The following is a 27,898-nucleotide window of genomic DNA, read 5'->3' as shown; positions in this document are numbered from 1 at the left end:
ATATTTTCATAATATTTTTATTCTGCTAATGTGGATCATTTCCCTCTCAAGTTTATAGTTGTATAATCTGGAGTGAAATTTCCAGCCTAAAATGTTGTTTCAGTTATCACCGTTATATTCAAATTTGTCAAAATTATGCTGTCTTGCACAAAGCATTGACTAATTTTCTGTTGTTATGTCTCATTTCTCAGATCAGTCCAGAGATGAGATAAATGTTTATAACATGTTACAAAATACAGCTTCATAATTTTCCCACAATCATTTAAACCCGATAATAATTAATGCACAAAGAGAGAAAAGCTACAAAGCAATATCAGGAAATCTGTTTTCTCCCTTTTCTTTTATTAAAATGATTACATTACTCATTAATTATTAATTATGGTAGCTGTTAGTCCTAAAGCATATCCCCGCATCTTTGAAATAAAAAATCTACTAGATTATATCCCAGCCAGTGGAAAAAAACAAACAAAACCTTGACTATGGATAGTAACGTTACCGTGGATGATAGTTATAACAAGGTGTAGTAGATTAATCTATCCCAGTTTAAATTAAATAAAGAAACAGAAACACAGAGGGAGCTGTAAATGAAACCAGAGCTTCATGGTTTAACGTCAACGAAGCAGGAGCTCTTTATGTCTCTGAAGCTGCTGCAGTCGAAGTCAGCAACCACGGTCTTCAGTCCAGCTCTGTAGGGAGTCGTGGTAATCTTGACCCTCAGCGTGGCGTTTGGCTCTACCTCACGCAGGTCACTGTAAATAGAAAAACATTATTATTATTTTTTTTTATTTTACTTCAAGCCCTGTTTGGATGAGAACCTAGGCTAGTTAAGCCAACTTAGCTTAGGGGGGAAAAATAAAAATAAAGGAAAACTGTTGCCTAGCTTTAGCTAAACTGTTTACAAAAGCAGTCTGAAAGCAGTAATTAGGATTAGCATACTGTTTATCTTTTTTTTTTTATCTTTATGCAAAATGGGATTGTGAGCTGGAACTATTTATTGGTGAACAACACTTGGTGGCACTACCAACAACATAGCACTGTAAGTTAGAAATGTTTATTTTCTTTTGAAGACTGGAAGAAAAAAGAAAATTTAGATTTGTTTAGAGCACTAAAATATGCAGCATGAATCAAAATCTGAAAGTCTTTTGTGGCCATTTCAATTCTTTAAAACACAATTTTAATCAAAACAAAAGGCTACGTATGCAAAAATGAGTATAATTGGATTATTTCTCTCGTTATTTCCTTTTTGAAGATTTTTAATTCTTTTTCTGTGGCAACATATCAGACACGTGGCAGACAAACGATGGCTTGAATTAAATAAGTTAAAGTTACAAGAAAATTTCCATGAATTTGTTTCATTTTTACACAAGCATCAATAGCTTATGGTTTAAAAGTGTTGTTTTAAAGATATTTTACATAATGAGGTTACTGCATTAACATCAATATTAAACCAAATGAAAATGAATGAACTGGCAGAGTACAAGAAAAATAGAGTTGTTTTTTTTTTTTTTGTTTTTTTAACCAGTATTATTGAACTGCGGAGATGAAATGAAATCTGACTAGAATCAATATTTTTTGTAACTCTCACAAAGAAAGCAAATTACTGCGTTTAACAAAAAGCATCTGGTTGAATATGGGAAATATTATCATTAGTTTCAGACAATCACATTGTTCCTTATACCCTGTGATTGTAATGAGTTAGATTGTATGTTAAGTCTCACTACTGACCTTTGTATATAGTCTGATTTAAAAAGGCCACATCCAATGACTGTCAGGGAGCAGTTTCTCAGCCTCTCATTGAGCGGGTTTTTAAATTCCACCTCCAATGTCATTTCACGGTTCACATGGACTGGATCCAAAACCTAAAAGAAACACAGATATAGTACAGCATTAATGTGCGGCAATTTATAGAACAAAGTCCAGAATTTTCAGAATCTCATAGAACCTGTTCATCAACTGAGTTCAGGTGAAGCTTTCTTGACTGTCAAATAACCAATCAGCAGTTATCGTTGTAAAGCCATGCGACACAGCCAGTCTACCGTATACCATGAACACATACTTTGTTACCAAGTAATGACATTAGTTTGAATCTGCTTTCACTTCTTGGGTTATAAAATCACATATTTCCTTATATTACACACAAAATTAGGATTTTAATGACCTTCATGGAGATGACTGGTTGCTCTAGGGTGATGTTGGTCTCAGTCTGGTAGTATTCATCACTGTCACTGGCCACTGCTGAAACCTTTATGCTGTCGCAGTTCACCATATATTTACTGTAATCTGCAAAGGGGATCTGGATAGGTATGGCCACATCTGTAGGACACACAGTGAGATGCAGGAATGTGAGAACTGATCCAGAGATTCATGGTATCATCAGGAAACTTTAATTTCTTGTTTCTTTCTAATTTCTTTCATTTCTGAGACTTGGGGTGGAGTTTGAAGTAGCAGCCTCAAATCATAGAAATCTATATTATTTCTTTCTTTCTTTCTTTCTTTCTTTCTTTCTTTCTTTCTTTCTTTCTTTTTTTTTTTTTTCAAATAAATTACAATGCTGAACAAAATTGTAAGATAAGAACTTCAGACCTTGTCCAGACAGAAGTGTCACGTGCTGCACTTTGTTCAGGATGTTGCCCGCTGGATTGCCGTTGTACCTGATGGCCTGAGCGTTGACACGGACAGACAACACCTTATTGGTGTGATCCTTACTGCTCAGCTTGAGCCTCAGTTTAATGTCCTGGCCATTTATCGCCTTGGTCTCCTGGTGTTTAAAGAGAAAATGAGACAAAAGCATTTTTGACTTTCTTTCTGTCCCTGAAATCAAAATTTTGTCAATTTTTTCAGGTTTGGTTTCAGAAAACAAATGGACAAATACAAAAATTGTACATCATTGTACCAAACATTTCAAACTGTGAATTTTGATTTTAATTACCACAAATAAAAAACAAAAAAATTTTCAGGTACAATCTGGAAAGCTCATCAGTCCATTTTTTTTTCTTCACCAAGATGGCGCCGTGGATGGCAGCCTTGGTACTGTGCTCCCTTGCACTTTTCTTGTTTTTGTTTATTTTCTGTGCTTTTCGTCACTCAGACCACATCACTTTCTCCAGAGATCAACTGCTAAACGTCAGGCAGTCGTCTCAAAATAGTTCTAATCTTTTTTTCATAAACCCGGAAAGTTTTTCAGGAAATTTTAGTTGGCTCTCGGAGGAGATGCAGATGGGGGACTCGCTCTGGTGAAACTACAGGGTGGGCCATTTATATGGATACACCATAATGAAATGGGAATGGTTGGTGATATTAAAGTCCTGTTTGTGGCACATTAGTATATGTGAGGGGGCAAACTCCTCAAGATGGGTGGTGACCATGGTGGCCATTTAGAAGTCGGCCATCTTGGATACAACTTTTGTTTTTTCAATAGGAAGAGGGCCATGTGACACATCAAACTTATTGGTAATGTCACAAGAAAAACAATGGTGTGCTTGCCTGTACATCAGTGTGACAGGTTGAAGGACTACTGTTGAAGGACTACTGCATATAAAACTGTTCAGTTAATACTAATTCATATCAGTTGATATATGGACAAAAATAATGTAAATATGGTAAGAAAATGGTTAAGAGGTTATTATTTTTCATGTTATATTAATGGCTTTCATGTTACTTAAGAGAACTGCAATCTATACATCACTGATCGGCTAGTAAGCCGTTTCTGGGATCGATTAGTAGTGTCTCTATTCTCCACTAGGGGGCTTTCGCACGTTCTCCTCACTGCAATAAACGACTGCATGAGAGACGCAAGTCATAATCACTCTCGTGATTCTTTTCCCCCTGTTTTCAGGTAAAAGTGTTTAAAAGTTGATATATTTCCAATGTGTACACTGTTAAGATATCTAAGAGGTAACCCTACATTGTTTTGTAAGCTTTAGAAGCATTGTATTAGAGTTTTGTGCACACATACATGGCGGTTTTGAGCCTCAGTTTTGTACTGTATGATGGCCATTAAGATAACGGCAGGAGCTAAAAACACCGCTATTGTGAACAATTTTGTGAGGAAACATGTTCTGGCATATATAGTAAGCACTTTAGTATTTTGGTTTATTATTTAGTGTTTGTCTTCCACCATGTGACATTAAGCAGTACAGAATGTGAAACATTTCTATTCATTTTCACTGCAATAAATGACTGCATGAGAGACTCAAGTCATAATCACTCTCGTGATTCTTTTCCCCCTGTTTTCAGGGGTGTAACATCAGCGGGGATTCCGCACGACACTCCCCTCCATTCACCTCATGAATCTCCGCTCTCCGCTCTCTTCCCAACAAAGTCGATGAATTACTGCTTTTAAACTAGACTAACAAGGACTTTGCACGCTCTGCTCCCCTCTGCTTCACTGAAACCTGGCCTAGTGAGCGAATCCCAGATACTGTCTTAAAGTAGTGTAACAGTGCTCCAATATAATGTTGTCCCTGGTGGGGCAGTCTATATGCTGTCTATATTTAGAAAGTTCATGGTTTAAATTTGCTCTGTTAGAATCCCCAAGGACAATTGTGAAGGAATCCGGGAATTTTCTTTCCAGGGTGGTAATCTGGTCAGCCAGCTCGCACAGTGCGTTGTTCGCATTGGCCTGAGGAGGGATGCAAACTCCAACCAGCATGAAGGAAGAAAACTCCTGGACTGTTTTCGAAGCTGCATCTCAGCATCTGGATGAGCTGACGGACACTGTGACATCATACATCAGTTTTTGTGAAGATGTGTATGTGTGTGCCAACTAAGACCTTTTGCACATACAACAACAATAAACCATGGTTCACTCCTAAACTCCAACATCTTCGTAAGGCCAAGGAGGACGCCTACAGAAGTGGTGACAGGGCCCTGTACAAGCAGGCCAGGAACACACTGACCAGGGAGATCAAAGCAGCCAAAAGGATCTACTCCCAGAAGCTGAAAAAACTGCTCTCAGCCAACAACCCTGCGTCAGTGTGGAGGGGCCTGCGGGAAATCACCAGCTACAGACGCTCCCCACCCCCTGTGGAAGCAAACAAGAAGCTGTTGTATTATTAACTGCAATAGCCGGTCGCATGACAGCCACTTGAAGCCGACGGGTAAAGAGATCGGTTTTAATCGGATTACGTCGTGGAAGAGAAATTGTTTAAGCCATGTTTCCGAAGTAACAAAGAGCCGACGGATGGCCTGGATTGCAGCCATTCGAAGACCAAATATAACGTTCCAGAACACTCCAGCTCACATGTTAGTCTGCTCCAAGCATTTCCACAAAGGTAAGTCTTCTGTTGTAGTTATTACGTAATTTATCATAACATAATTGTTGATGTAGGTTACAAATAAGTCTTATATTGATTTGAATTGAATTCGTTGCGCTGTGCTGCTTTGTTCACTGTGGCTTTGCGGGCTAATGTTTGTTGTGTTTTGTAGGAAAACCAGCCTACAAAATGCTGGAATGAGATCCAGACTGGGCACCCTCTATCAACCTGGGTCATACCGAGTTTAAAGCTGCCACCACAGCGAGATTTGATCGGTTAAGAGAGAGAGCGGTACCAAAACAGCCACGAAAAGTCCCGCATATCTGTGCCCAAGTGTTGTATTGAAGCAATCAAGTGATGAATAACTCTTTTCTAGTATGTTGTTTTGCAATGTTGTTTTTTTTGTTGCATTGTTGATTTGTTTTTCACCGAAGCAGCTAATAAAGCATAATGGATTTTTACAATTTTGCCTCTTTCTTGTAAGATTCTATAATAGAATGAAACAATAATGCCAGTTATAAATAAAGACAATAAATTGAATGAATTACGAAACACTTATTTTATTTCTATTAGATCTGAAAATGTTGTGTAATACTACAACCTGAAACGACAAATAGATTGCGTTGGCCTGTACAGGAGATAAAGACAAATTTTTTAACAACAGCTGTGAAATGGAATAGTTCAAATCACCAAAGTAAACTGGACCTGGGCTTGTTGCAGGGATCTGAAATTACTAAACATTTTGTGAGTGTATGCACTCACACTTAGGACCATATAATAATAAATATGTGCGTGACGAAAGTTGGGCAGCAGGCTAACTTCCTTACTCCACTCTGTATGCTCGTATGGGTCTGGCCCTTTCACTCCTTTGATTTTTTTCCTCGTACTTTTTTTTTTTTTTGCCTTTTCATCAACTCTGTCTTTGTACGGACCTGCCGTGTTCTCCGTCGTTTTGTACATAACTGTTTTTGGGGCAAATAAAATGCAAGTAGGGTTTAAAACCGCAGAATTAATGATTACCGGTGCTGGAAATGCTAGCGCTCGATGCAGTGTTTTGATTTTGTTGCCACTGGTACCCACAATGCAATGCGCGAAAGTCACGTGGTTTGTCAATCTCTATACATTGTACTGCAGGTTTGAGATGGACAGACCCTCAACCCTCACCCACCCCTCCTCAGAGACATTGTTTCAGACACTGACCCCCAACACACCTCTCACCCCTCTTTCCTCCTCCCTGGAACTCAGAATACACACTCAGGATGTGAGCCAACTGTTTCAGAAAGAGAAGTCCATGAAAGCCCGGAGTTTCACCCTCCTTGCCTCAAACATCCTGCAACATCTCGACCGCCCGGGAACTAACGCCAGGGTCCTGTTTGTGGACTTTAGTTCGGCTTTTAATAGCATTGTGCTTGAATTTCTCTTCTCCAAACTCTCCCAGCTCAGCGTGTCACCAGCTACCTGTCAGTGGATCACCAGCTTCCTGACAGACAGGAAGCAGCAAGTGAGGCTGGGAGAGATCACCTCTGAAACTCGGTCCCTCAGTAGGATGTGTCCTCTCAACGCTATTGCTCCTGCTGTACACCAATGACTGCGCCTCCAAGAACTTGGCTGTTAAACTGCTGAAATTTGCAGATGACACCACCGTCACTGGCCTCATTCAGGATGGTGATGAGTCTGCAGGTTTCCAGGCTTCTAGTTGCTATTCTTAGATAATTCTTAGATAATTTCCTTAAAGGCCCCATCCCATTTCACACTGTTTCAACTGTTTTTTTTACTGTTCGTGCAGTCTTGTATTTTGAGTTTTACCTCTTTGATTTTCATCTCAACATACTGGGGTGCCTCTTCTATGTCACATCCTTGACCTTCTTTTGAGTTCATTCTGACTGCACGTTTGAATATGGCTCTCTCCGCTGCGCTGCCTGTAGGGAAATATGGCATGTGCTGTGTGAAGCGGGCATGATTGAGGGACCCAAAATGCAGACTCTTGGAGGCAAAACTAAACTCAAAAAGCAGCTTTATTGATTAACTATAGAATGTACAAAACTGAACTGGGAGTTACTGAAAACTAGACAAGCAGGTAGAACACACAGCTGAAGAATGAGGGAGATCACAGACAGGGGGATGGAGGGATTCAGGACAGAGAGAAGACACATGGGGAACACGGCTGAACACAATCAACTAATGAGACAGGTAAAGCACAGCTGAACATTGAACACACATGATAAGAGACTGACAAACTGAAACAGGAAGTAGGAGAAACACACACACTGAGATGCAGACAGATGAAACCCAGGGAACAGAGGGAGGAGAGAGAGGGGCAGAGAGCCAGGGACAAGAGACAGAGTGCCACACGGAGACATGCCACAGAAGAAGAGACTGACCTAACTGGGGAAACGCTGAGGGAAGGACAGAGAGAGACAAGACAAAATGGCATATATATGCCATAGAAACAAGACAAAAACATGAACAGGACCAATTAAAAACCAAGAAAACCTAAACTAGAAATACTGATAAACTCAAGATCGTAAACAAACTGAGCTAGGAAACATAAGAAACTTGTTTGTGTTGTCTGGGATCATTTGAACTGAAACTGCCTTTAGCAGTTGTACTAGAATGTTACCAAACAGTTATCCAAATAATAAAGCTATTGATGTCCAGTTGACATGTGCAGTGCAAATGAGCATTGTATGTTTGTTTTACCTTCCCTGTGCTTGTAGCTGTCAGTGATATCAACCCTTTTCCAGGAGCCAACAGCCTTGGTAGAGATGCTCTGACCCACTGACATGGAGTCAGTGTACATTTTCTTCTTTGAACCGTTAGTACTGATCTGAGAAAAGTAACATCAAAACAGAAAATTGTCAATACTTTGTGCAAGACTGCATAATTTAATAAGCTAAAGTCACTGGTAAATCTGCACTTATGTTTGTCAGTCAGAATAACCTTTGTGTTGAATTTATCGCCATTAAATTGTAGATGATGTAAGTGTGATCTTTGTTTGCATTTTGGATGTTGAATGAGTTTGAAGGGGTAGCCAAGAGAAATATGGAGTGAACATTGGGCTCCTTAATGGTCTTACATCTTGTCAATTAACAACAACATCCATCCATTTTCGCAGGGGGCAGCAACCTAACCTGCTGCTTAACACTTGGCTGCGAACCACTTGGCTGCGAACCACTCCAGTGTGAGCTGGAGGCCACCACCTGATGAAGCCAACAGAACCACATCATCCTCAAAAAACAGAGATTAAATTTTGATTCCGCCCAAGTGGAAGCCTTCCGCCACTTCGCTAAGCCTAGAAATTCTGTGCATAAACATTTTGAACAGAATTGGTGACAAAGGGCAACCCTGGCTGTCCAACACCCAATGGGAACGAGTCCAATTTATTGCAGGCAATGCAAACCAAGCTCTTGCAATGGTGTAAAAAGACCAAAAGACTCGGACAAACAGACCAGAAATCCCATACTCCCAAAGTATCTCCCACAGCATACTCAGAGGGACACAGTCAAATCTCTTTTTCAAGTCTACAAAACACCTGTAGACTGGTTGGGCAAACACTCATGTACCCTCAAGTATCCTTGACAGGGTAAAGAGCTGCTCTAGTGTTCCACGACAGGGATGAACCTTGTGAGATCCTTTGGGTGGCGCTGTCACTTGGTGATCGCGTCGTGTTCCAACACACAGTGGTGTTTTTGTGTAGTTTATCTGCGTAGCAATTTAATCAAATAATTCTTATTTCATAGTGTAATCTTCACATGCTTCATTCGAAGCAATTTAGAGTCCAAGTATTCACTCACTGTGTCTTTAGGGTTTCACTTGCTTAGCTCGTAGCCGAGTCGCTAGCAGCATGGCCTCTTCACCTGTTCCTCCTGCGCTTTCCTGCTCATTGTGTCAGATGTTTAGTTACTCCTTGGCAGTAGTGATACTTGTAACCAGAGATGGGCAGTAACACGTTACTTGTAAAAGTAATCAGATTACTTGTAACGCGTTACTGTAATCTGATTACTTTTTTCAGGTAACGAGTAAAGTAAGGGATTACTATTGCAAAAACGGTAATTAGATTACCGTTACTTTCCCGTGAGCACACTGCGTTACTAAAACCGTGATTTTTTTGTGAGAATGTCTCATGACAGTGACGTAAGCGAGTGCGACGTTCGTGACAACAGCTGTGTGCAGATCAACAATGGATAATATATCGAGTGCGGGAGAGAGTATGAGCATGCAGCGTTTAAAGCGTGGAAGTACTGACCTTATTTTGAGTTTGATTCCATAAAAAGTGACAAAAACATTAGCGTCCGTTGTGCGTGGGAAGAAAACTTCTTTTTACAGCGAAAAAAACCCCTAAACTTCCAGGCAAGCATCGAGTGCGCTACAACGTAATGGGAAACTCACAGAGAAACTCACGGATTCTTCCACTGACCGCTGCGGCACACCTGCACCAGGGTAAACCTCCGCCTACCCCACTCCTGCTTTACAGGTGAAAATAGAGCAACAAGACCGGTTGTCTTTGATTTTATTTATTTTCTGCTTTGTTTTACTTGCATCTATTTGAAAGAGTGAGTGTAAATACAAAAAAATATTTTATTTTATGTGCTGGAATGTGCAGAAAATAGGTTTAAATGTTAAACAAACTTCTTCCAGTCAGAGAATGTTGCATATAATTAAATTTATGCTTGATGCATAAAGTTAAAAGATTAAAACTAATAAAACAAGTTTTAAAAAGAGACGTTTCCATTTGATTACATTTTGTATGATGGATTATGCAGAAAAAGTAGAATTGGGCTGAAAGATCTATCGCTTTATTACCTATTCAGGTTGTACATCGTGTTTTTAAAAAGTAACTAAGTAATTAATTACTTTTGAAAATAAGTAATCAGTAAAGTAACGGGATTACTTTTTTGGGGAAGTAATCAGTAATTAGTTACTGATTATTTTTTTCAAGTAACTTGACCAACACTGCTTGTAACAAATGTAGCCAATTTACAGGTCTGGAGGCCAGGATCACTGAACACCACCAACCTGTTCATGTGTCTACCTGCTTTTCCCGATTCAGCGACACACCCACCGGTGGTCAAACTCTGGTAATTGGCGATTCTGTTCTGAGACGTGAAGCTAGAGAAACCGGCAACCATAGTCAATTGTCTTCCAGGGGCCAGAGCAGGAGACATTGAGGGAAATTTAAAACTACTGGCTAAGGGTAAACGTCGGCAGTAATGACACCCGGTTACGCCAATCGGAGGTCACTAAAATTAGCCCTGGGCACGACACGCAGTGAATTAATCTGAGAAGGTGCATTAAAAAATAAATGGCCGCGCCAGCGGTGCACATTGCAAATTAGCTCGCATAGACACATTAGTTGTGCCGCTTCTTAATGACGGTATCTTAGCTACCAGATTCAACTTGTAATTGGCTAAAAATAACTTAGCCTTCTGGTGAGAGGGACGTTGTTAGCTTTCCACATTCCGACACTTCAAAAGCTTCAGGAGCTTTCCGCTCAGCACAGCATCAGCACCACGGAAATACACGAATACATCCGTAAACTCGAGACAGAATTCACAATGCATTTTTGGGACTTTCAGGTGTATGGACCAATGTTTTATTTTCTGATCAAACCAGAAAGCTTTAATGAGCAGCTAATTTGTCTCGCATTAACTGGCTGAGTTAATGCCAGTTAATGCAACATCGAAGCAGCTGGAATCCATAGTTGTGCGTGTTCATGGAGCTTGCATTTTCACCTGCTGGACATCACTACCTGACAAGTTTAACTGTCTTCAGAACATTGCAGAGGCCTTATTGACAGTATTTAGCTCTACATATCTGTGTGAGCAGATTTTCTCTCACATGAAGAGTGTCCTCAGGCAGCCGTCTGAATGCTGGACACTCGGAGACCTGTGTCTCTGAGTGGGAGACCAGGAATCACATTAACATGTGTATCTCTGTATTAACAAACATGCCATATTGGCTCAGTTTATTTTTCTTATCATTGTTGTGAGGAGACCATAAATAGTTAAATACAGTTCATTTGCTGTTATGGAGTTCTTGTTATGTATAAAAAGTGTCTTTTTTTGTTTCAAAATAGCTGATAACTATTCGCTGATAGCTGACAACATCTGCGAACAAATATAATTCTATAAAGTTCTTCTATATAGTGTGTAACTGTTAATATAGAGCGTTATTAGATTTATTGCTAATGCAATTATATGGCACACTGACTTCTGAGGAAATTTTAGATGGCACTCGTCATCAGAAAGGTTGCCTACCCCTGGGTTAGGATTAGGGTTAAAACTGAGTTTAAAAGAGCTGAATGAGTTAATTCTTCAGATAAAAGGTAGAAATACAGATTGTATAGACAGACTGTATAGTATACAGCTGGTTATTTTATAACACTGGTACAGACCATCCATTTGACAATGTCAGCGTTGACCTCAGCGTAGACAAATGGTACATCATACTTGACGTCTGTGTCACCACGTAGGATAGCGTTGACTGGGGCTGGACCACAGCAGAACATACCTGGAGCAGCAAAAGCAAAGTCGGACTTTTACAAATTTAACAAAAACTTTAAAAATAATTGTTTGTACTTCTCATTGGAATCATTCATTTGTGCATCTGTCTCAGTGCATTCATTTCTAAATAAAAAACGAAATAGTTTTTACCTTCACTTTTTTCCTGTGGAGTGGGATCCAAGACCTGCCAGCCATCATAGATACCACCTTTCATGAGGTCTGGTCGTTTCATCCATCCCTCCACCCACACATGGAAGTTCCTGCACAAGAAAGGTGAGCTTCCCAGTTTATATCTCTGAGTATTTTAAATTGCATAATATAATAGCTCTGTCTATGTGAAAATATATCATTAGTATTATCAATATGTAACTTTAACAGACGTTCGTGTTCCTTTTCAAGTCAGGTCTCAAAACTCAAACAGCAAGAAAGCAATAATAACGTTTTCATTTTACTTGCACATCTGACTGACTGTCTGAATATTAGGGATGCACCGATACCGATACCGGTATCTGGTATCGGCCTCGATACCACATTTTCTAAAGTACTCGTTAAAAGTCCCCCGATACCGGGGACCGATACCACAGTCTGAGACCTGTCTATGTTTGAGCAGCATGTAAGGGGTTAACCACAGGCACATAGTGCCCGCCCCCAGGCCCCGGCTGCAGCTCAGAGCGGGGAGAAGGCAAGGCGAGACATGTCAGCCGTGTGGAACTATTTCAAAGTGAACGAAGACGCGAAAACAAAGGCGGACTGCAAATTGTGCTCAGCGAAATTGTCCAGAGGAGGCTCAAAAGGTAGCACATTTAACATAAGTAATTTAATCAAGCACCTAAAATCCCATGCTTATTAGCACAGAGGAGCATAGCTGATGCTATAGCAGTGGGACGGAAAATAGTTGGGCATTTTAAACATTCCGCCTTATCCTACTCCCGCCTCGAGGACATTCAGGGACAGCTCAACCAGCCAATAAAGAGACTGCAGCAGGACGTACAGACGCGCTGGAACAGCACGTATTACATGCTCCAGTCCCTCATTGAGCAAAAGCGAGTGCTGGGGGTGTATGTGTCCGAGCATGAACTCCCTGACTATCTCACCGCTCACCAATGGGCTCTTATGGAGACGACTGTTGCCATCCTCGCCCCCTTTGAGGAACTAACTAAAAAAGTGAGCAGCTACGACGCACTAGCCTCTGATGTCATCCCAGCTGTGACTGTGCTAGTGAGACTTCTAAACAGAGAAACAGACGAGGACCACGGCGTCAAGACAATGAAAGCAACCTTACTGGCAGCTGTCAAGAAGTGCTTCAGTGACGTCGAGACCAACCCACTGTACTTCATCTCCACCATACTTGACCCAAGGTAAAGTCTGTGTGCTATAGGTATTCAATGATAAACTACAGTACTAAATGTAAGATTATTTTCCATCTGAAATATTATATATTTGTAACTAAAATACACAAATACAAATGTATGCGATATATATAATATGAAATACATTTCCCTTATTACTACCAGAAAGTCAAATGGCTGGCATTTGTCAATGAGTAAGTACTCGGTATCAGTATTGGCGAGTACTGAAATGCAAGTACTCGTACTCGTTTTCCAAAAAAGTGGTATCGGTGCATCCCTACTGAATATCTTACCAGACACTTTCGGAGGCCTCCTTGCTATGGACTCCATAGTCATCATAATATTGATCAATAGTAAGGCTTTTGTTTGAGTCATGAGCAGATTCAAAGTTGGTGACGACACGGCATGGAATACCAAAGAATCGCATCACTGAAATCACAGACAACAAAACGATCAAGTCAAATGACGTCTCAGTTTTGCTTAAAGTTCATGGCAATACTCTGCCACACAAAAACAACACAGTATTCGCAGTACCTGTACACATTACAGCAGCGAACACCCAGCACTGTCCGTACTTGACAGGATTGCAGCGGTTTTGAAACCAGTGCTGAAGGATGCTAACGCTGCTAGTCCAGTAGGTGGGGCTGCATCCATCACTATAGTTTCCATCCCAGCGTCCCACTAGTACACCTTCATCATCATTGGAATTGACCTGCAAATCAGACAAATGCTGCATTCTTCCTCATCCATTGGTTGCACAAGAGTAAATTTAGTTTATATTATTGTTACAACAGGTAGCATTAAAAACTTAACTTTTAAGTTTTTAAATGAAGTGTTAAATGTAAATTGTAATGCACGTAAATTTAGGTCCTACCATGGCACTGATCACACGGCTAACATAGACGGGGTTACAACGAGCAGAGGTGTCACCAGCTGGGTCTTTTCTGTGTTTGAGGTTGGCATCCAGTATCTTGAGACAAATGTCCACCATTTCCTCCTCGAACTGGGTAAGAAGCACAAGTTAGAGCTACAATACCAAGAGAATGAATGGATGGATGGAATTTATTATTAATCTGGCTGTAAGCTTAGGGATCTTTGTCATGAATTTGTGACCAGTCAGAAGCTCAATGACCACGTTTTTCATGACACGGTGTATCAAATATTCTTCAAATTAAACAGCACACTTTAATGTTCTTAATTCTCTTGTAGAAAAATAAAAGTATTGTAATGTGGATTTCAAACAGAATATGCTACTGATGCTGCATAATTATTATTTTAGATCAATAATGTTAACTTCTAATTGTAAAAAGTATTGACAATTGCCTTCCAGTGACTGCATCATGGAAACATCAATATTGTTAGTCTGATAAAAGAAGTCACCTGTAATTAGCAGAAAAATCACAACTTCATCATACTTTGATGCAGGTTTTTAGTGCATTTATGTCGTATTCAAATCAAGTCTTAAAAAATCTAGCGTCAAATCATAACAAAAGCTGTCTCAAAGCCCTTTAAATAGGAAGATAAAGAGCCTAAAATGATTTAAAAAGTCAAAAAAACAAACCAAAACAGTCAAGTTCAGTTATTTTACTTTCTTCTGGTTTTAATAATTCTCGTTTCTCTAAATAATTATCTGGTTATATTCTTGTAACTTTATGTTTGCTGAAAATTCACCCCAAGATCAGACCATCCAATACTCAGGATACCTGGAAAAATCCCAGAGCTATTCTACAGGCCTCAGTTAGCATGTTACATCTTGATGTTCTCTACAGCACAATTAGAAAAAGAGTGAACAAGTCTGAGCTGCCAGGAGAAAGCCTCTTTTCTCTAAAAACAACATCGTAGTACAGCTCATGGTTCAAGCTTTACAGGGTTAAGAGAGCTGTGCGTAAACAAATGCCTGCAAAGCTCAATGAACCTGTGAAAAAGGAAGTCTTCACATGACCGTATGCTTTGGGTAATTTCCAAATAAATAAATATATAAATATATTTTTAGCTTTCTAACTTCACACATATTACTAGTTGTTACAGGTTTATGTAAAGTATAAAACTGAAGGATAATTGACTAGCTAATCTTCCTGTTTCTCATACAAATCACTTTTTTGTAACTAACATTCAATTTTTGCGTAACCTTCAGAATACTGGCCAAATATGGCAGCATAAGCATGGCAGCACTCTGGTGCTTACCTGTCCAAAGATCCAGGGCCGTGAACCTATGTAGTGTGATGTTCCTGTGTAGACGGTTCCCTCTTCATTCATCACATATTCCTGTCTTTCTCTGTCATCGGGAAGATACACCCAGTCACCTGCAGACACATGCAACTATAATGCAAGCATCCTTAGTGAATTTATTAGCAGAATCAGTGGCGGTCCTAGCCTGTTTGGCGCCCCGGGGGAACACTCCCTCTGGCATCCCCCCCCCCCCCCCCCCCCCACACACACACACACACACATACACATAAAACAGATTAAGGATTGTACATTAACATAAAACTGTTGTCGGAACTAATTGATATTAAAATCTGTAACATAATGTATTGTTTGGAGTTTAGTCTCTTACTGTTACTATTTTCACCATTTCTTTTTGGAGCAACTGTAACCCACATAATTTCCTTAGGGATTAATAAAGTATTCTGATTCTGATTGTTTCAGGATGACCTGCCATTATCCAATGACACATCTGCTTACCTGTATCTTTTGCTCGTTTTTCCTCCTCTTCTTTTCTGTTTTTTCTAAACTGAGCACCTGATGGCTTTGAACTTTTCTTGTCCATCTTCCATTGGTTTTAATTTTGCACTCCAGTATGAACACAAATCCCTCAACCCGAGGATCACCACAACATAACCTAATAGACCTACACCTTAGTTCACAGATTCACTTTGTCTAGGGTTTAATTCTGGGATTTCGCACAACCCAGGATTCAAATCATGAATACATAATGGGCTTGGATTTACATCATTATGAATGAAATGTGCTCTATTTGGAAGCAGCCGGCCCCCTCCCCTTTCGACAGGTTGTGTGAGACTTTAAATCATCAAACTGTAAATTATAAATTATAAATTGTTATTGATCCCTTTACCCCTGGTCCTAAAGTGTATATTTATTTTCTTACTCTTCTTATATTTATTGTTTGTTTACTTGCACTGCTGTAACTGGAGCCTCGTCGTCTCGTCTCTCTATATACTGGACTGTATGTAGCGGAGATGACAGTAAAGTTTACTTTGACTTCAGCAGCAGGCGCACCGAGGGCTCTCGCGCTCACTTTTCGTGTATAGAATTTCGAAAAAACATCGGTGCAAATTATAAGTCTGTATCATGATGTCTGGCGTTTTCGTGTTTGTTGGTTTGTTTTTATTTTGTTTTATTTTGCGAGTTGGTTATTAGACGCTGCTCCAGCCAGCCAGAGTATCCCCCGCCGCCCCGCCCTCTCCTCCCTGTGCCGCAAGTAGGAGGCGCACCCGGGAAACGGAGGGCGCCCTTACTCCCAGCAAACGGGGGAGAGAAAACCGATCGGTGCCTATGCCATTCCCAATATGCGCTGGCTGATGTCGGGGCAGCATGAGTACGAGCAATTTTTTTTTTTTTTTGCCGATGCCCGTGATGCCGCCCCGGGCAACTGCCCGTGGCAGAATTACTCAGCTTTTATGGTAAGTTCATATATCAAAAAACACAACAAAAACTTCTATCTATAGATAGTAACTTCTATTAGTTACAGGTTGTCTGTCTTTTTTCTTTTTCTTTTGTTTTACTTATCAGGACTGAAACACTGCGTCTTACCAGAGCACCAGGGGTTGAAGAGCACCACCAAAGTTCCAAGATTTCTAGTTTCACCATCTGTCATTGCAGACAGGGAGTATTTCCCCACAGGAGCGTCAGTTGGTGGGGTCACAGAGAGAGCCACAATGCCCCTCTCCAGGACAGCACTCCTGTCAATCTCATACTTCCATATTGCCTTGACATCACTGGTATACTTGGGAGACGGGTTACCAAACTGAGAACGTGTTCCACGTCTTTCTGATGGAGCAGGACCTGAAGTAAGGAAGAAGTGGGGAAGAGCACTTGTTACATTTCAGGGATCAATCAGTTTTATTTTTTTGTTTTCTTCAAAAAACTCTACTTAACCTCTTTACTTCCACCAGGTCACTGAGGACTATGATTAGGCAATGGTTGTTAACCAGAGCCTAATCATAATAGACTGCCAATAAGCTGGAGGACATCAACAGGTGATTTTGTAGAGTTACAAATGTGTTATGTTAATTGTTGAGTTCAATTATAATACCAGTCACGTCCTGTATGGACACTTTACCATATTAAGCACTTTTAAACCTTATATTTTAAATATTTATTTATTAGTGCACTATTTTACAGTAATGTTTTGAAGCAATGTGGCATGATTACAAACAGTGTGGCAGAATTGCCACACTGGCTTTTAAAACCAGTTCAAGTGGCTACCTGTCTCCACAGTGAGCAGGAGTGTGTCCCTGACACTGAAAGGCTGCACCATTTCCAGGGTCAGCAGGAAGGGCTGGCCACGCCTAACAATCAGCTGCTTTGTTGTAATTTCAATGGTGCGATGAGCAGTGTTGTTAGTCATGCAGTGAAAATTCACCTTGTTAATTCCTGCAACAAAAAACACAACATAAGTTCAAATGTAATTATCTTAGAGAGCCACAAAAGCAACTATCAGTATGACATGAAAAGCCTTTGTTAACTGACAAGCTTGAAGTTTTACAGGAAGTTATAATTCAGAAGTGGGAGAGACGCCATTTGAATCACAGGTTTCCTATCTTACTGTTTTTAACTCTTCTAGGATTCAAAAATATTAAAATTATCTCAAAAATATCTCAGTTTTGATCATAAATTCCTCAGTGTGTCCAGCAATGACCTCTTTTTAAGTTGTTGTTTACTTTCTGTTAGCGCCCCTTTCACATATTGTGGGCTTTTTAAACTGTGAAAAAATGGAAGTTTATAAAAGAGTTAATAATTTTCAACTATTTTCAAACATCTGTGAGAACAAGATGATTTTTTTTTAGAGAATCAACGATTAGCAATCAATATTCACTAATTACTACATTTTTAAATCAACCCCACTGAACTTTCATTTCTCCCGTCACCACCAACTGGTCGGAGCACATAGCTGCCCCTCCTGATCCTGGTTCTACTGGTGGTTTGACCTTAAGATGACAATTGTTATGATTTGACAATATAGAAATTAATACAAACAGAACTGAATTAAATTTAATAAAATTCAGTTGAACTGAATTTGTATTAATTCTCAGTTCATTTCATTGACAGTTGGACAGCAATTAAAATTAAAGTTTATCTGTTTAAGTAGAACTAGCTGAGCTGGTTTGGTGATACTCATGAAACTCATCACACTGAGAGTTTGATAATAACTGAAAATAAAGTTTATTTGTTTAAGTTGGTGTACGGCTGGTTTGGTGATATGGTTGTTTGTTGTCTGGTATTCATTCTTAGAGTATCAAACTCATCTGGATTCGTTTCTGACTCCATATTTTAACTATCAGGAAAAATCTCTGAAAAAGTGAAAATGTACCAGACACCACGCCTATGGCTTTAAAGCTGATGCCCTCCAGATAAACACCTGCTGATGAAAGACAAGCACAAAAGGCTTTAATCAGTTTTTTTTCCTATCAATGTATATATTTTTTTCTCTTGGTGGACTAATAATACAGTAGTACTGTGTGAAAGCATTGAGCTACCTGTAGTTTCTTTATGTTTAGCTAGGAAAAAAGGAAATATGTGCATTGAATTGTGTGCAAACGTACAAATCGATGAAATAGATGATATAAGGCATCAAAAGGGATTCAGGGATTTGAGCACCTGCCCCTGCCTGTGCCCATCAACAATAACATTTACATTTGACTAAATAAGAGGATCTGGCTTGCATCAGTCACATGATGACCATAAACCAATGCTCACCCTTGATGGCAGAGGGTGCTGGTTACGAGCCGGGAACGAGCTCGCAAAGAGCACGCACATTTTTTGTGTACACGTTGTTAAGTTGTCATTTGGCAACTGACGAATTGAAACAAATGAGCACACTGTGTGTGCAACAGTGCAACAAAACATTTGCCGTACTTTTATTAACTGCACAAGTAGTGGTGGTCATTAGCCGCTAGCTAACTGGATAAGGGTGTCATGGCTCTGTAGCTCTGTCCATCAAAGTGACAACAAAATGTCACTGTATGCACATGTGTGTATGTGTGCATGTTTTATGTGTATAGATTTTTTTTTGTTACATTGTTACCCTACCATGACCACCCATTTGTTTTGCCCTAGTAATATTCCAGTTTCAGTTCATTTCCCACAGTTTTTTAAATCTGTTGCTGTATGGTTCTACGCACTGTCACCAATCTTTGCATTTTATTATTATCTCATAACACTTGTTTAATCAGCTACCATCTCTCCTGTGGACTTTTTAATGTCTACAGTCTCAGATCAACACAGCCCTGCCCTCCTGCACTATCAGCAGCAGGAGCAGCAGCAACATTGTACCCATCAGGTAACACATAAGCTACGTTTGCTTTGCATTGTCCCCACCAAATGACAGTGATATAGCATAATGTAATTCCATATTAGATTCTTGATGAATGTGGGTTTTTCATATTCAGCCTGGTTCTATGTGCCACTTTTTAACTTTGAACACCCGCCCCTTTAAACGTCTGTGCACAGCACTGGTGTGTTAGGAATAATCGGGCCTCATTTACTAACATTTGTGTGGGAACGTTCTTACCCTGTCCAAAACATAAAAATAAAAATATGCCACCAAATAAAAATACTGTCAGATTTATGAAACGTGTACAAACCTATTTTGCTCTCAGCACCGTGCGTATGTCAGTAAATTTGAATTGTTTGGAACCAACAGCCTTGTTGAATCTGTATACTGCCCCACAGCAATTTCTCTATATAACGACATATGTTTATTTCCAGGTGAAGCAAAGAAAGGGGTGAAATGAGAGACAAGATAAGATAAGAGATCATGGAATATGTTTCAATTGACAAATGCTTCATGGTCACAGCTGCAGTGATGCAGATGTCGCACCGGTCTGTTGTGGTGAAGACAGAGCTCAGTGTAAAGCTGTTGATTTACTGGTCGATACGTCCCCTGTGCTTTCCCTAAGTGATAGTATTTTGTTTCCCTTTAGATCCCTTTTTTTTGTAATTACAGGATCTGACCTACTTACTTCTTTCTGTTAAAAGGGAGTTCTTCTTCCTACTGTCAACAAGTGCTTGCTCATAGGGGGTTGTCTGCTTATTGGCTTTTTTTTCCTCTTGGTGTTTTTTTAGGCTTTTTACCTTTCAATATAAAGTGTGCAAAGAATAAAGTGCCTTGAGATGAGCATCAATGTGATTTGGCAATATGGAAATAAAATTTAATAAAATTCAATTCAATTGATTTGTATAAACTCATCACACTGAGAGTTTGATAATAACTGAAAATAAAGTTTATTTGTTTAAGTCGAACTAGTTGGTGTACGGCTGGTTTGGTGATATGGTTGTTTGTCTTCTGGTATTCATTCTCAGAATATCAAACTCATCTGGATTCGTGTCTGGCTGCATACTTTAACTGTCGGGAAAACTCTCTGAAAAAGTGAAAATGTACCAGACACCACGCCTATGGCTTTAAAGCTGATGCCCTCCAGATAAACACCTGCTGATGAAAGCCAAGCACAAAAGGCTTCAATTTAATTTTTCTTATCAATGTATCTTTTTTCTCTTGGTGGACTAATAATACAGTAGTACTGTGTGAAAGCATTGAGTTACCTGTAGTTTCTTTATGTTTAGCTAGGAAAAAGGGAAATATGTGCATTGAACTGTAATGCAATTGGAATAATTGGGCCTTATTTACAAGCATTTGTGTGGAAATATTTTTACCCTGTGCAAATAAATAAAAATAAAAATATATAAATCAAACTGAATGTAATTAAATAGAACTGAAAAATATCTGAAAAAAGTGCAAAGTTACTCGACACCACACATTGATGTCCTCAAGATAAACAGGTGTTAATAAACATATCAGCAATGGATTTTTTTTTCTGTTGGTAGACTATTATTACAGTACAGTGTGAAAGTCTCTACCCACCTGTTGTTTTTTTTTTTAATATTTTGCTAGGAAAATGGTAAATAAATGTAGCAATTTATTAAATTGTGTACAAGCATACATGGAAATATAGGATATAAGGCAAAAACAGAGTTTGTACAACTCTAATCTGGTGTGACCAACTTTATTCTTCAAAACAGCCTGCTCTCTTCTAATTTCTTCAAGTAGTCTTCTGTAGTGTTCTGCAGTCATTCAAACATCTTTTTTGAATGTCGGCTGCCTTCTATTCTGTTCTTTGTCAAGGGATCATCGTCATTCTGAAAAAGGAACTTTTCCAGAAATTTACAGACAGATATTGCATGGTGGATCAAAATCTGATTGAGCATAACTCATAATTCCATTAATTTTAGCAAGATCTCCAACATCACTGGCTAAAGTGCAGCCCTGAATCAGGTCAGAGCGTTCACCATGTTTTACAGATGGCTGTAGAGACTCACTGTTGTACGGCTCTCATGAGGTCCTTTATATATATTGTCAAAAATCTGAACCAGAATTTTCAAATTTTGATTTTCTGTTAATTTTTTTTTGTCATTTCAGACAAATGATTCTTGTTCAACCTTTTTCTAGTTGTCAGGTCATTTATATATATTTATAATTAAAAAAATAAAATATATCATTTATACTCACTGTTTGCCATCATACCAGTTACTGGAAGGATCACAACGATCGCAGGTTTGGAAAGCAACAGCGCAGCTCTGAAAACAGAGTAGCAAACACTATAGGTTCCTGCCTTTTAAAGAGCCTGACATACTTAAAGAGATAAAATTCCTGCTGAAACAGGATTTTGGGACATTTTTTTGAAAGGCAGATCATTTAAAACTGCCAACCAAGTGAAACAGACTGGTTAGAATTAGATAACATTTTTTAGATACCAGCTCAGAAAAGGGAAAAGGACTGCTTTAGTCTGCAACAGTTGGCATTATGTAGCTGATTATATCACATGAATTCTTTTTGCTGCAGATGCCATCAAACTCATAGATGAGTAAAAAGCACAACCAGCATTCACTGTGCAAATGAGCCAGTCGGACAGGTCCAGAGACCAGTAACCCTCTGGCAACCACCAATCACCATGAAACTGTGCAAGCTGCAAGCAAGTCTTCAGCTGCCATTTTCCATATGAATTACAGGCAACCGTTTCAATCTGCCGGAAACCAAAGCCACCAAACCAAACAGGGTTAAAAACAGCAACCAAATTTTTAACTTGAGCTTTTCTAGCATCAACGATCACCCAAAGCACTTTAGACTACAAACCACAATTATTATTATTAAATAATTATTTGATCCCCTGTTGGGATCCATACAGTACATTTATTTTCTGTGTTTTTACGTGTTTTAAAGTGTTACAAAAACATTTTATTATTATTATTATTATTAATATTATTAGCCTAATACTGTGAGTTTTGCTGACACTCATATGATTAATGATCCTTTTATTCTCAGTCGCTGCAATTGCCCAAGAAATGTGGGGATATTACACCGGTTTTAATGACTCTGCACCAACTGCCCATTTGTTTAAGAACTGATTTTAGGATTATACTTTTAAAGCCTTTCATGGCCCCAAAATAGAATAGAATAGAATAGAATAGAATATTGGAACTGGTGTCTCTGTACCAAGCAGTACACAGCTGACTCTAAAGGCAATCTATTGTTAACAGTTGGCAGTTGTTAATTACAGTCTTCACTGTTAACAAATAACCTGAATGAAAAATCTTAAACCAGAAAAACTGTAATGCCAAAAATTCCCATAACAAAACCCCACTTTCATGATTGCTATTGATGTGGCAAAGGTAAATTAGCTCTCAATTTACCATTTTGTCACAATGGTTATAACACAGCTGATAATATTTAAATGCGCAACAAGCTGCTGCTTTGCTTAAATGTGATCTATTATTAGAGCTGGGTCGTCTTAACTCTGCATCAGGTGATACTTTTTTGTTTTGCAAACCTTTTTGTTCTTTATCTCATTGGGTGTGTCTCTGAAATGTTTCTGCATAAGTGCACACCTGTGCATTTTCAGATAACATTCATTGTTATCAGAGATTCTTTAATAGGACATTTCAAATTTAGAGGTATATAAAGTGATGTCCAGTTTAATTAAAGGGAAAATAAATCAAAAAGGAAAATAATTAATGAAATACTTAAAATATGGTCTTTATCCTTCAAGGTCGGGTTCTCTAACAGTGGAGTACCTTTGCTGTTCCTAGGACTGCGCTCCTCTGGACAGAGATCTTGGATCTTGGTCCTGGCATCTGCTGGAGCCACTCGCCCAGCTTACTCTGATTGCCATGGTGACCACTGTTACCTTTACCTTTACATAAAATCATATGACATGTGACATATACCGTAAATTGATGTGTTGTTCTGTGAATAGTCAGTGAAGCATTTGCGTTGACATGACTGATGGAATTTCATGAAATAAATTTGTTAAACTCAAAAATCACAATTTTAGAATTCTAGAGAAAATGATCAAAGAGAAAACTAAAACAAATAACCACCTACAATAATAAGTAAAAGACAAAAAAGTAAAAGACAAAAGATTAAAATAAGGGGGGAAAAAAGAGAAGCAACTGAAACTGAAACAAACTGCATGCACACAATAATCAAATAGTTTTGATCAAATAGATCAAAACAGGCGCTGCAGGCCTGGCAAAAACCACCTGTATGAAACACAGAGAATATAAATACATATAAAAATGAAAATCTGTGAATGTAATCATAATTAGGAAAAAGCAATTATATTTTTCTTGACAGTTGGTTTTATTGATCTAACACCAAAGAAAAGACCCACGCGGTGCTTTGCTAGTGTATGTATGAATATATGTCTGTATATAGAGTGTCCTGGCAGAAGAACGTGAAACCCCTGTTCTTAAATCTCCAAACTGTAAAACTTTTCTAAATCAAGACGGCTTGATTTGCAATTTTTTGTTATACAGTCCAGAAAGATGATTTAATTTCTTCTTAAAGAATTATACCTAAATAGGATTTAAATTTCTTCATGAACCATTTATATGCTGTTGTATATTCAAAAGTGACTTACATTCAGTAGGACAGGTGTCTGCTGTCGGGCTGACAGTCAGCCCAAGGTTGTAAGGCTTCTTTGAAGGAAGCACAACAATGCGCGCATCAGATAAGATGAATATCTTATAAGTGATGGTGATCATATGGCGTCTGTGTCCTTCTTTGTCTCACGTTAAACTGGCAGACAAAACCACTTGATTGATATGTTTGACATGTTGTTATCTGTTCTTGTTTTAGCTGTAGAAACCTTACCCTTATAAAACAGGATGGGAAAGATGCACATTTTTACTATAACAGTTTATGCTAATTAAAGTATTTAAAGTGATGGGTAATGCAAGGCTTCGTGAAACACTGAACCATTTAAAGCATTCATGTATCATAGTTTTGAAACAATCTGAAACCATCTCGACAGTGACACCTGCTGGCCAATTTGGTTTATCGCCAGATCTTGAAGATGATGTTCTGTGAAACAGTGACACAGACGAGTCCTGCACAAGTCAAAACAATACTTATCATACCATTCTGTCAATAACTGTGATCAACACATGTTTTGGAGAAATCCGCATATAAACAAGTTAAGTAAATAATGAGACTGTTAAAGACAGCAAGCTGTCTTTAAAAAGGATGAATCAGTGGTGCAGATTTAAAACATTGTACAAGTTTGAACAAGAGCAGGAAGAAACAGGTGAATAAATGGGTCGATAATGAAGTTAGCTGGAAAAACAATGATCACTTTTCACAGAATAATTTTTAAATAGGAGTGACACCTTGTGGCGAAAAACGTAATCACCATCTCATGACTGGTTACCCTTCTAGCTACAGCAGCCAATTTAACTAGTCATTGTGAGGCTTACCATGCAGTGGGCATTTCCTTCTGTGCGTTTATGAAGCAGCTGAGAGTATTAATACGTTTATTAGCTGTCACAACCTTTGTCGCTATCAGTTTATTGCAAGACCTGTGCATTTTTGTCGAGGGGAGTTGTTGTAGAAGCTAACTGTATCTTTGCATTCCACGTGGTGCATAGCATCCATATGCTAGTCCAGGCAGTGAATGTTCTTGTTTATTGTAATCAGCTCTATCTATCCTTGGTCTGCACAGTATTAGTCCCTCTAGGGGCAGATTTCAGAGAGAAAACTGAGCCTGATGTTTCAAATGTCACAATCGCAAGGTCAGATATTGAGTTAAAATTCTGATGTTGAATGATGTTGTAGATAAAAGCCCATCATAGTAAGAGGAGTAGATGTAGTAACTGGAGAGCCAGATCTTAGTAAGCAAGGCAGATGTTCAAATGGGAGAGCTGGGGAGGGGGGCATCTGAAGTGGGGGTGAAGGGAGAGAGGTGAATAAACCCATAGCAAGTGAAAATGGTGACTGAAGAAGAAACACGATGAAGTGCATGATGGGAATTCATCCATCTATCCATCCATTCTCTTCTGCTTATGTTTAATAGGGTCAATGGTTGTACTGGAGCCTATCCCAGCTACCATAGGGAGAGAGGTGGGACACACCCAGGTCAGGTCACCAGTCTGACATAGAGCTAATAGAAGGTGTTAAAAGTAGAGAAACAGATGTGTTAGGAGTAGAATTTGAAGCGTGGGGGTCAGTTGTAATGTGGTTGAACCAGAAGGTGGAGTGGGAGTTGTTAAATTGCTAGGGGCAGAAGTGGTTGATATGGATGAGGGGCAGAAGCAGTTTTTGATATCTGGGTAAAACTGTGAGACAGTCTTGTGTAGAGGACACTGTGTTCCAGGAAACATGTTAAACTCAGAGTCTGCTGTCCTCAGTTTGTTGTGCAGTTCTGACAGAGTCTTGGTCTGTAGATATTTGTGTTTAGATTCATCTGGAACATTTTCACCCCAGTGTGCGCTAGCGATCCACATGTCCATGTTGGAGCTGTAGCAGCAGAATGCCGACCAGAGCATGGAGGGAATGTTAATCTTGTTGTTGAGGATGTTGTTAGAGCTGGGTTGTGCTCCAGTTACCACAAAAGCTTCAGTGACACCACTGCTATTTTTGCAGTATTTGTCCATAACACATTTGATGCACCTCTCCATTTTGTTCCAGCTTCCCTGGTTGAAAGTTCTTGCTTGTGGAACAATGTTGGTCAGGGTGAAAGTAGCCAGTTTGTCATCTTTAGTGAGTGCATGAGAGCTTGGAAATATGTGACCTTTGTCATATGTTCCATTGGATTTGAAATCAGTGTCGACAGCCTGGTGATTGTAGATCTTCTCTTTGTCTTTTCTCCTCATGTTGTTGCTGTCATTTTCATTCTCAAGCTGCAAAGAGGCTTACAGTTAGTTATGAATATACAGTAGCACATTGTAAGATATAAATAAAAGTTTGATTTAGAGTCTGTGAGACCTACTTGTGGCTCTATCTGCCAGTGACTGCGGGGTCGCTTTTTTTCCACTTCTCCAATGTACTTGTATGCAGAAAACACTGGAATCTTGTTCTTGATGTCATAGAGAGTTAAAAACCTTCTCTTGTTCTTATAAGTCTGGCAAATAGGCTTGTACTGGTTCTGGTTCAGGATTTTCCCACTTTCCAAGACACCAGGGACCTGAGGGGGAGTTTCCTCAAGAAGAAATTGTTTACAGATTGATACCGATGTCACCACTTCAGCTAAAGTGGGATCTATTGGAAGGACTAGGAAGAGGAGGGCAGGGATGGACAGGAAACAGGTTTGTATTGATGACATCCTCAACTGAGATGTGTCCTGTGGTCAGATGAAAAAACAAAAAGACTGATCAGCAATACACCTTAAAATTTTTTGGACAAGACTGAACAACCTGTGTAGAGGAGTAATGCTAGCCTACACATAATGACAACAAGAGGTCTCAATTCTACAACAGATATGTACCAGGGTTGCATAAGTGGAAACGATAACATCAAGCTGCAGTGACCTTGCATTTAATGAGCCATTGTGATTCTACTTCTCTGCATTTGCAGACTGTGTACTTACAGGCCTTCCTTTCCTGGAAGGCCTGTAAGTACACAGTAGGTCTTTCTCAGAGAGTGTGCTTTGGCTTAAAAAGAAGTTAAAGAGTGGTGTAAGCAAGTGAAATAAACAGTTATGATGAAGGATATTAAGTCATTCATTGCTGGCAGAAAACATTCTAAAGTATACTGCTTACTTGCATAGAATAAGGTACTGTTTTAATATGTGGTTACAGGTGGCTTATAGAGCACCAGTAGATACACCTGTGGTAACAATTTCAACATCTTCTGTCACCTTATCGCTTTCACAAGAGTTTCAGAAAACTTACTCTCACCTCTGATACTGTGACATCAAGGTCAGTGAGATTCAAACTCATCCGAGATTTTTAATAGATACACCTGTGGTATCAGTTTGAAGGTCCTACGTCATTTCATTCTTAAACTATCGCATCCACAAACTTAGGTGTCCAAGCCACCTGCCTGGTGGAGTGACTTGGTGATTTATTCTAAATATAACATAGAAACATATCAAATGTTTAAAGAGGGAAAAAAAATCACAATTAAAAAAAATATTAAGTCATTTTGAATTTGATAGCAGCAGCATGTCTCAAAAAACTTTTATTTACTTCCCTGTCAAATCTGCGAACTGAGGACAACAGTTATTGGAATTTGGGGAGAGTAATGTTATCTCAGTCTTGTCTGATGTCGGATTTT

General features: G+C 39.1%; 1 protein-coding gene across 1 annotated transcript; it reads right to left on the bottom strand.

The window, feature by feature from the left end:
• Positions 1-598: 598 nt before the first annotated feature.
• LOC134623756 (protein-glutamine gamma-glutamyltransferase E-like) lies at positions 599-27,561 on the bottom strand. Its single transcript, XM_063468779.1, has 18 exons — positions 27,514-27,561; positions 26,613-26,807; positions 26,103-26,523; positions 18,662-18,712; positions 17,557-17,724; positions 16,882-17,133; positions 15,292-15,410; positions 13,982-14,110; positions 13,642-13,819; positions 13,401-13,536; positions 11,909-12,018; positions 11,650-11,765; positions 7,956-8,082; positions 7,062-7,174; positions 2,584-2,758; positions 2,159-2,313; positions 1,726-1,859; positions 599-749 (listed from the first exon to the last, which is right to left on the bottom strand). Exons 1-18 carry the CDS (start codon positions 27,559-27,561, stop codon positions 599-601), a joined length of 2,778 nt encoding a protein of 925 aa, XP_063324849.1.
• Positions 27,562-27,898: the final 337 nt, after the last annotated feature.

Source organism: Pelmatolapia mariae, linkage group LG3_W, assembly GCF_036321145.2.
Source record: "Pelmatolapia mariae isolate MD_Pm_ZW linkage group LG3_W, Pm_UMD_F_2, whole genome shotgun sequence".
NCBI lineage: Eukaryota > Metazoa > Chordata > Actinopteri > Cichliformes > Cichlidae > Pelmatolapia > Pelmatolapia mariae.
This window is presented reverse-complemented; position numbering and strand designations above follow the sequence as displayed.

Excerpts from the sequence above, each read along its gene's own strand:
- LOC134623756 (XM_063468779.1), bottom strand. The coding sequence starts at position 27,561 with ATGAGTTTGAATCTCACTGACCTTGATGTCACAGTATCAGAGGTGAGA. Across the intron at positions 17,725-18,661 it reads AGCCATAGGCGTGGTGTCTG|GAATTAACAAGGTGAATTTT; the intron begins GTACATTTTCAC and ends TTTTTGTTGCAG. Across the intron at positions 17,134-17,556 it reads CCTGCTCACTGTGGAGACAG|GTCCTGCTCCATCAGAAAGA; the intron begins GTAGCCACTTGA and ends TCCTTACTTCAG.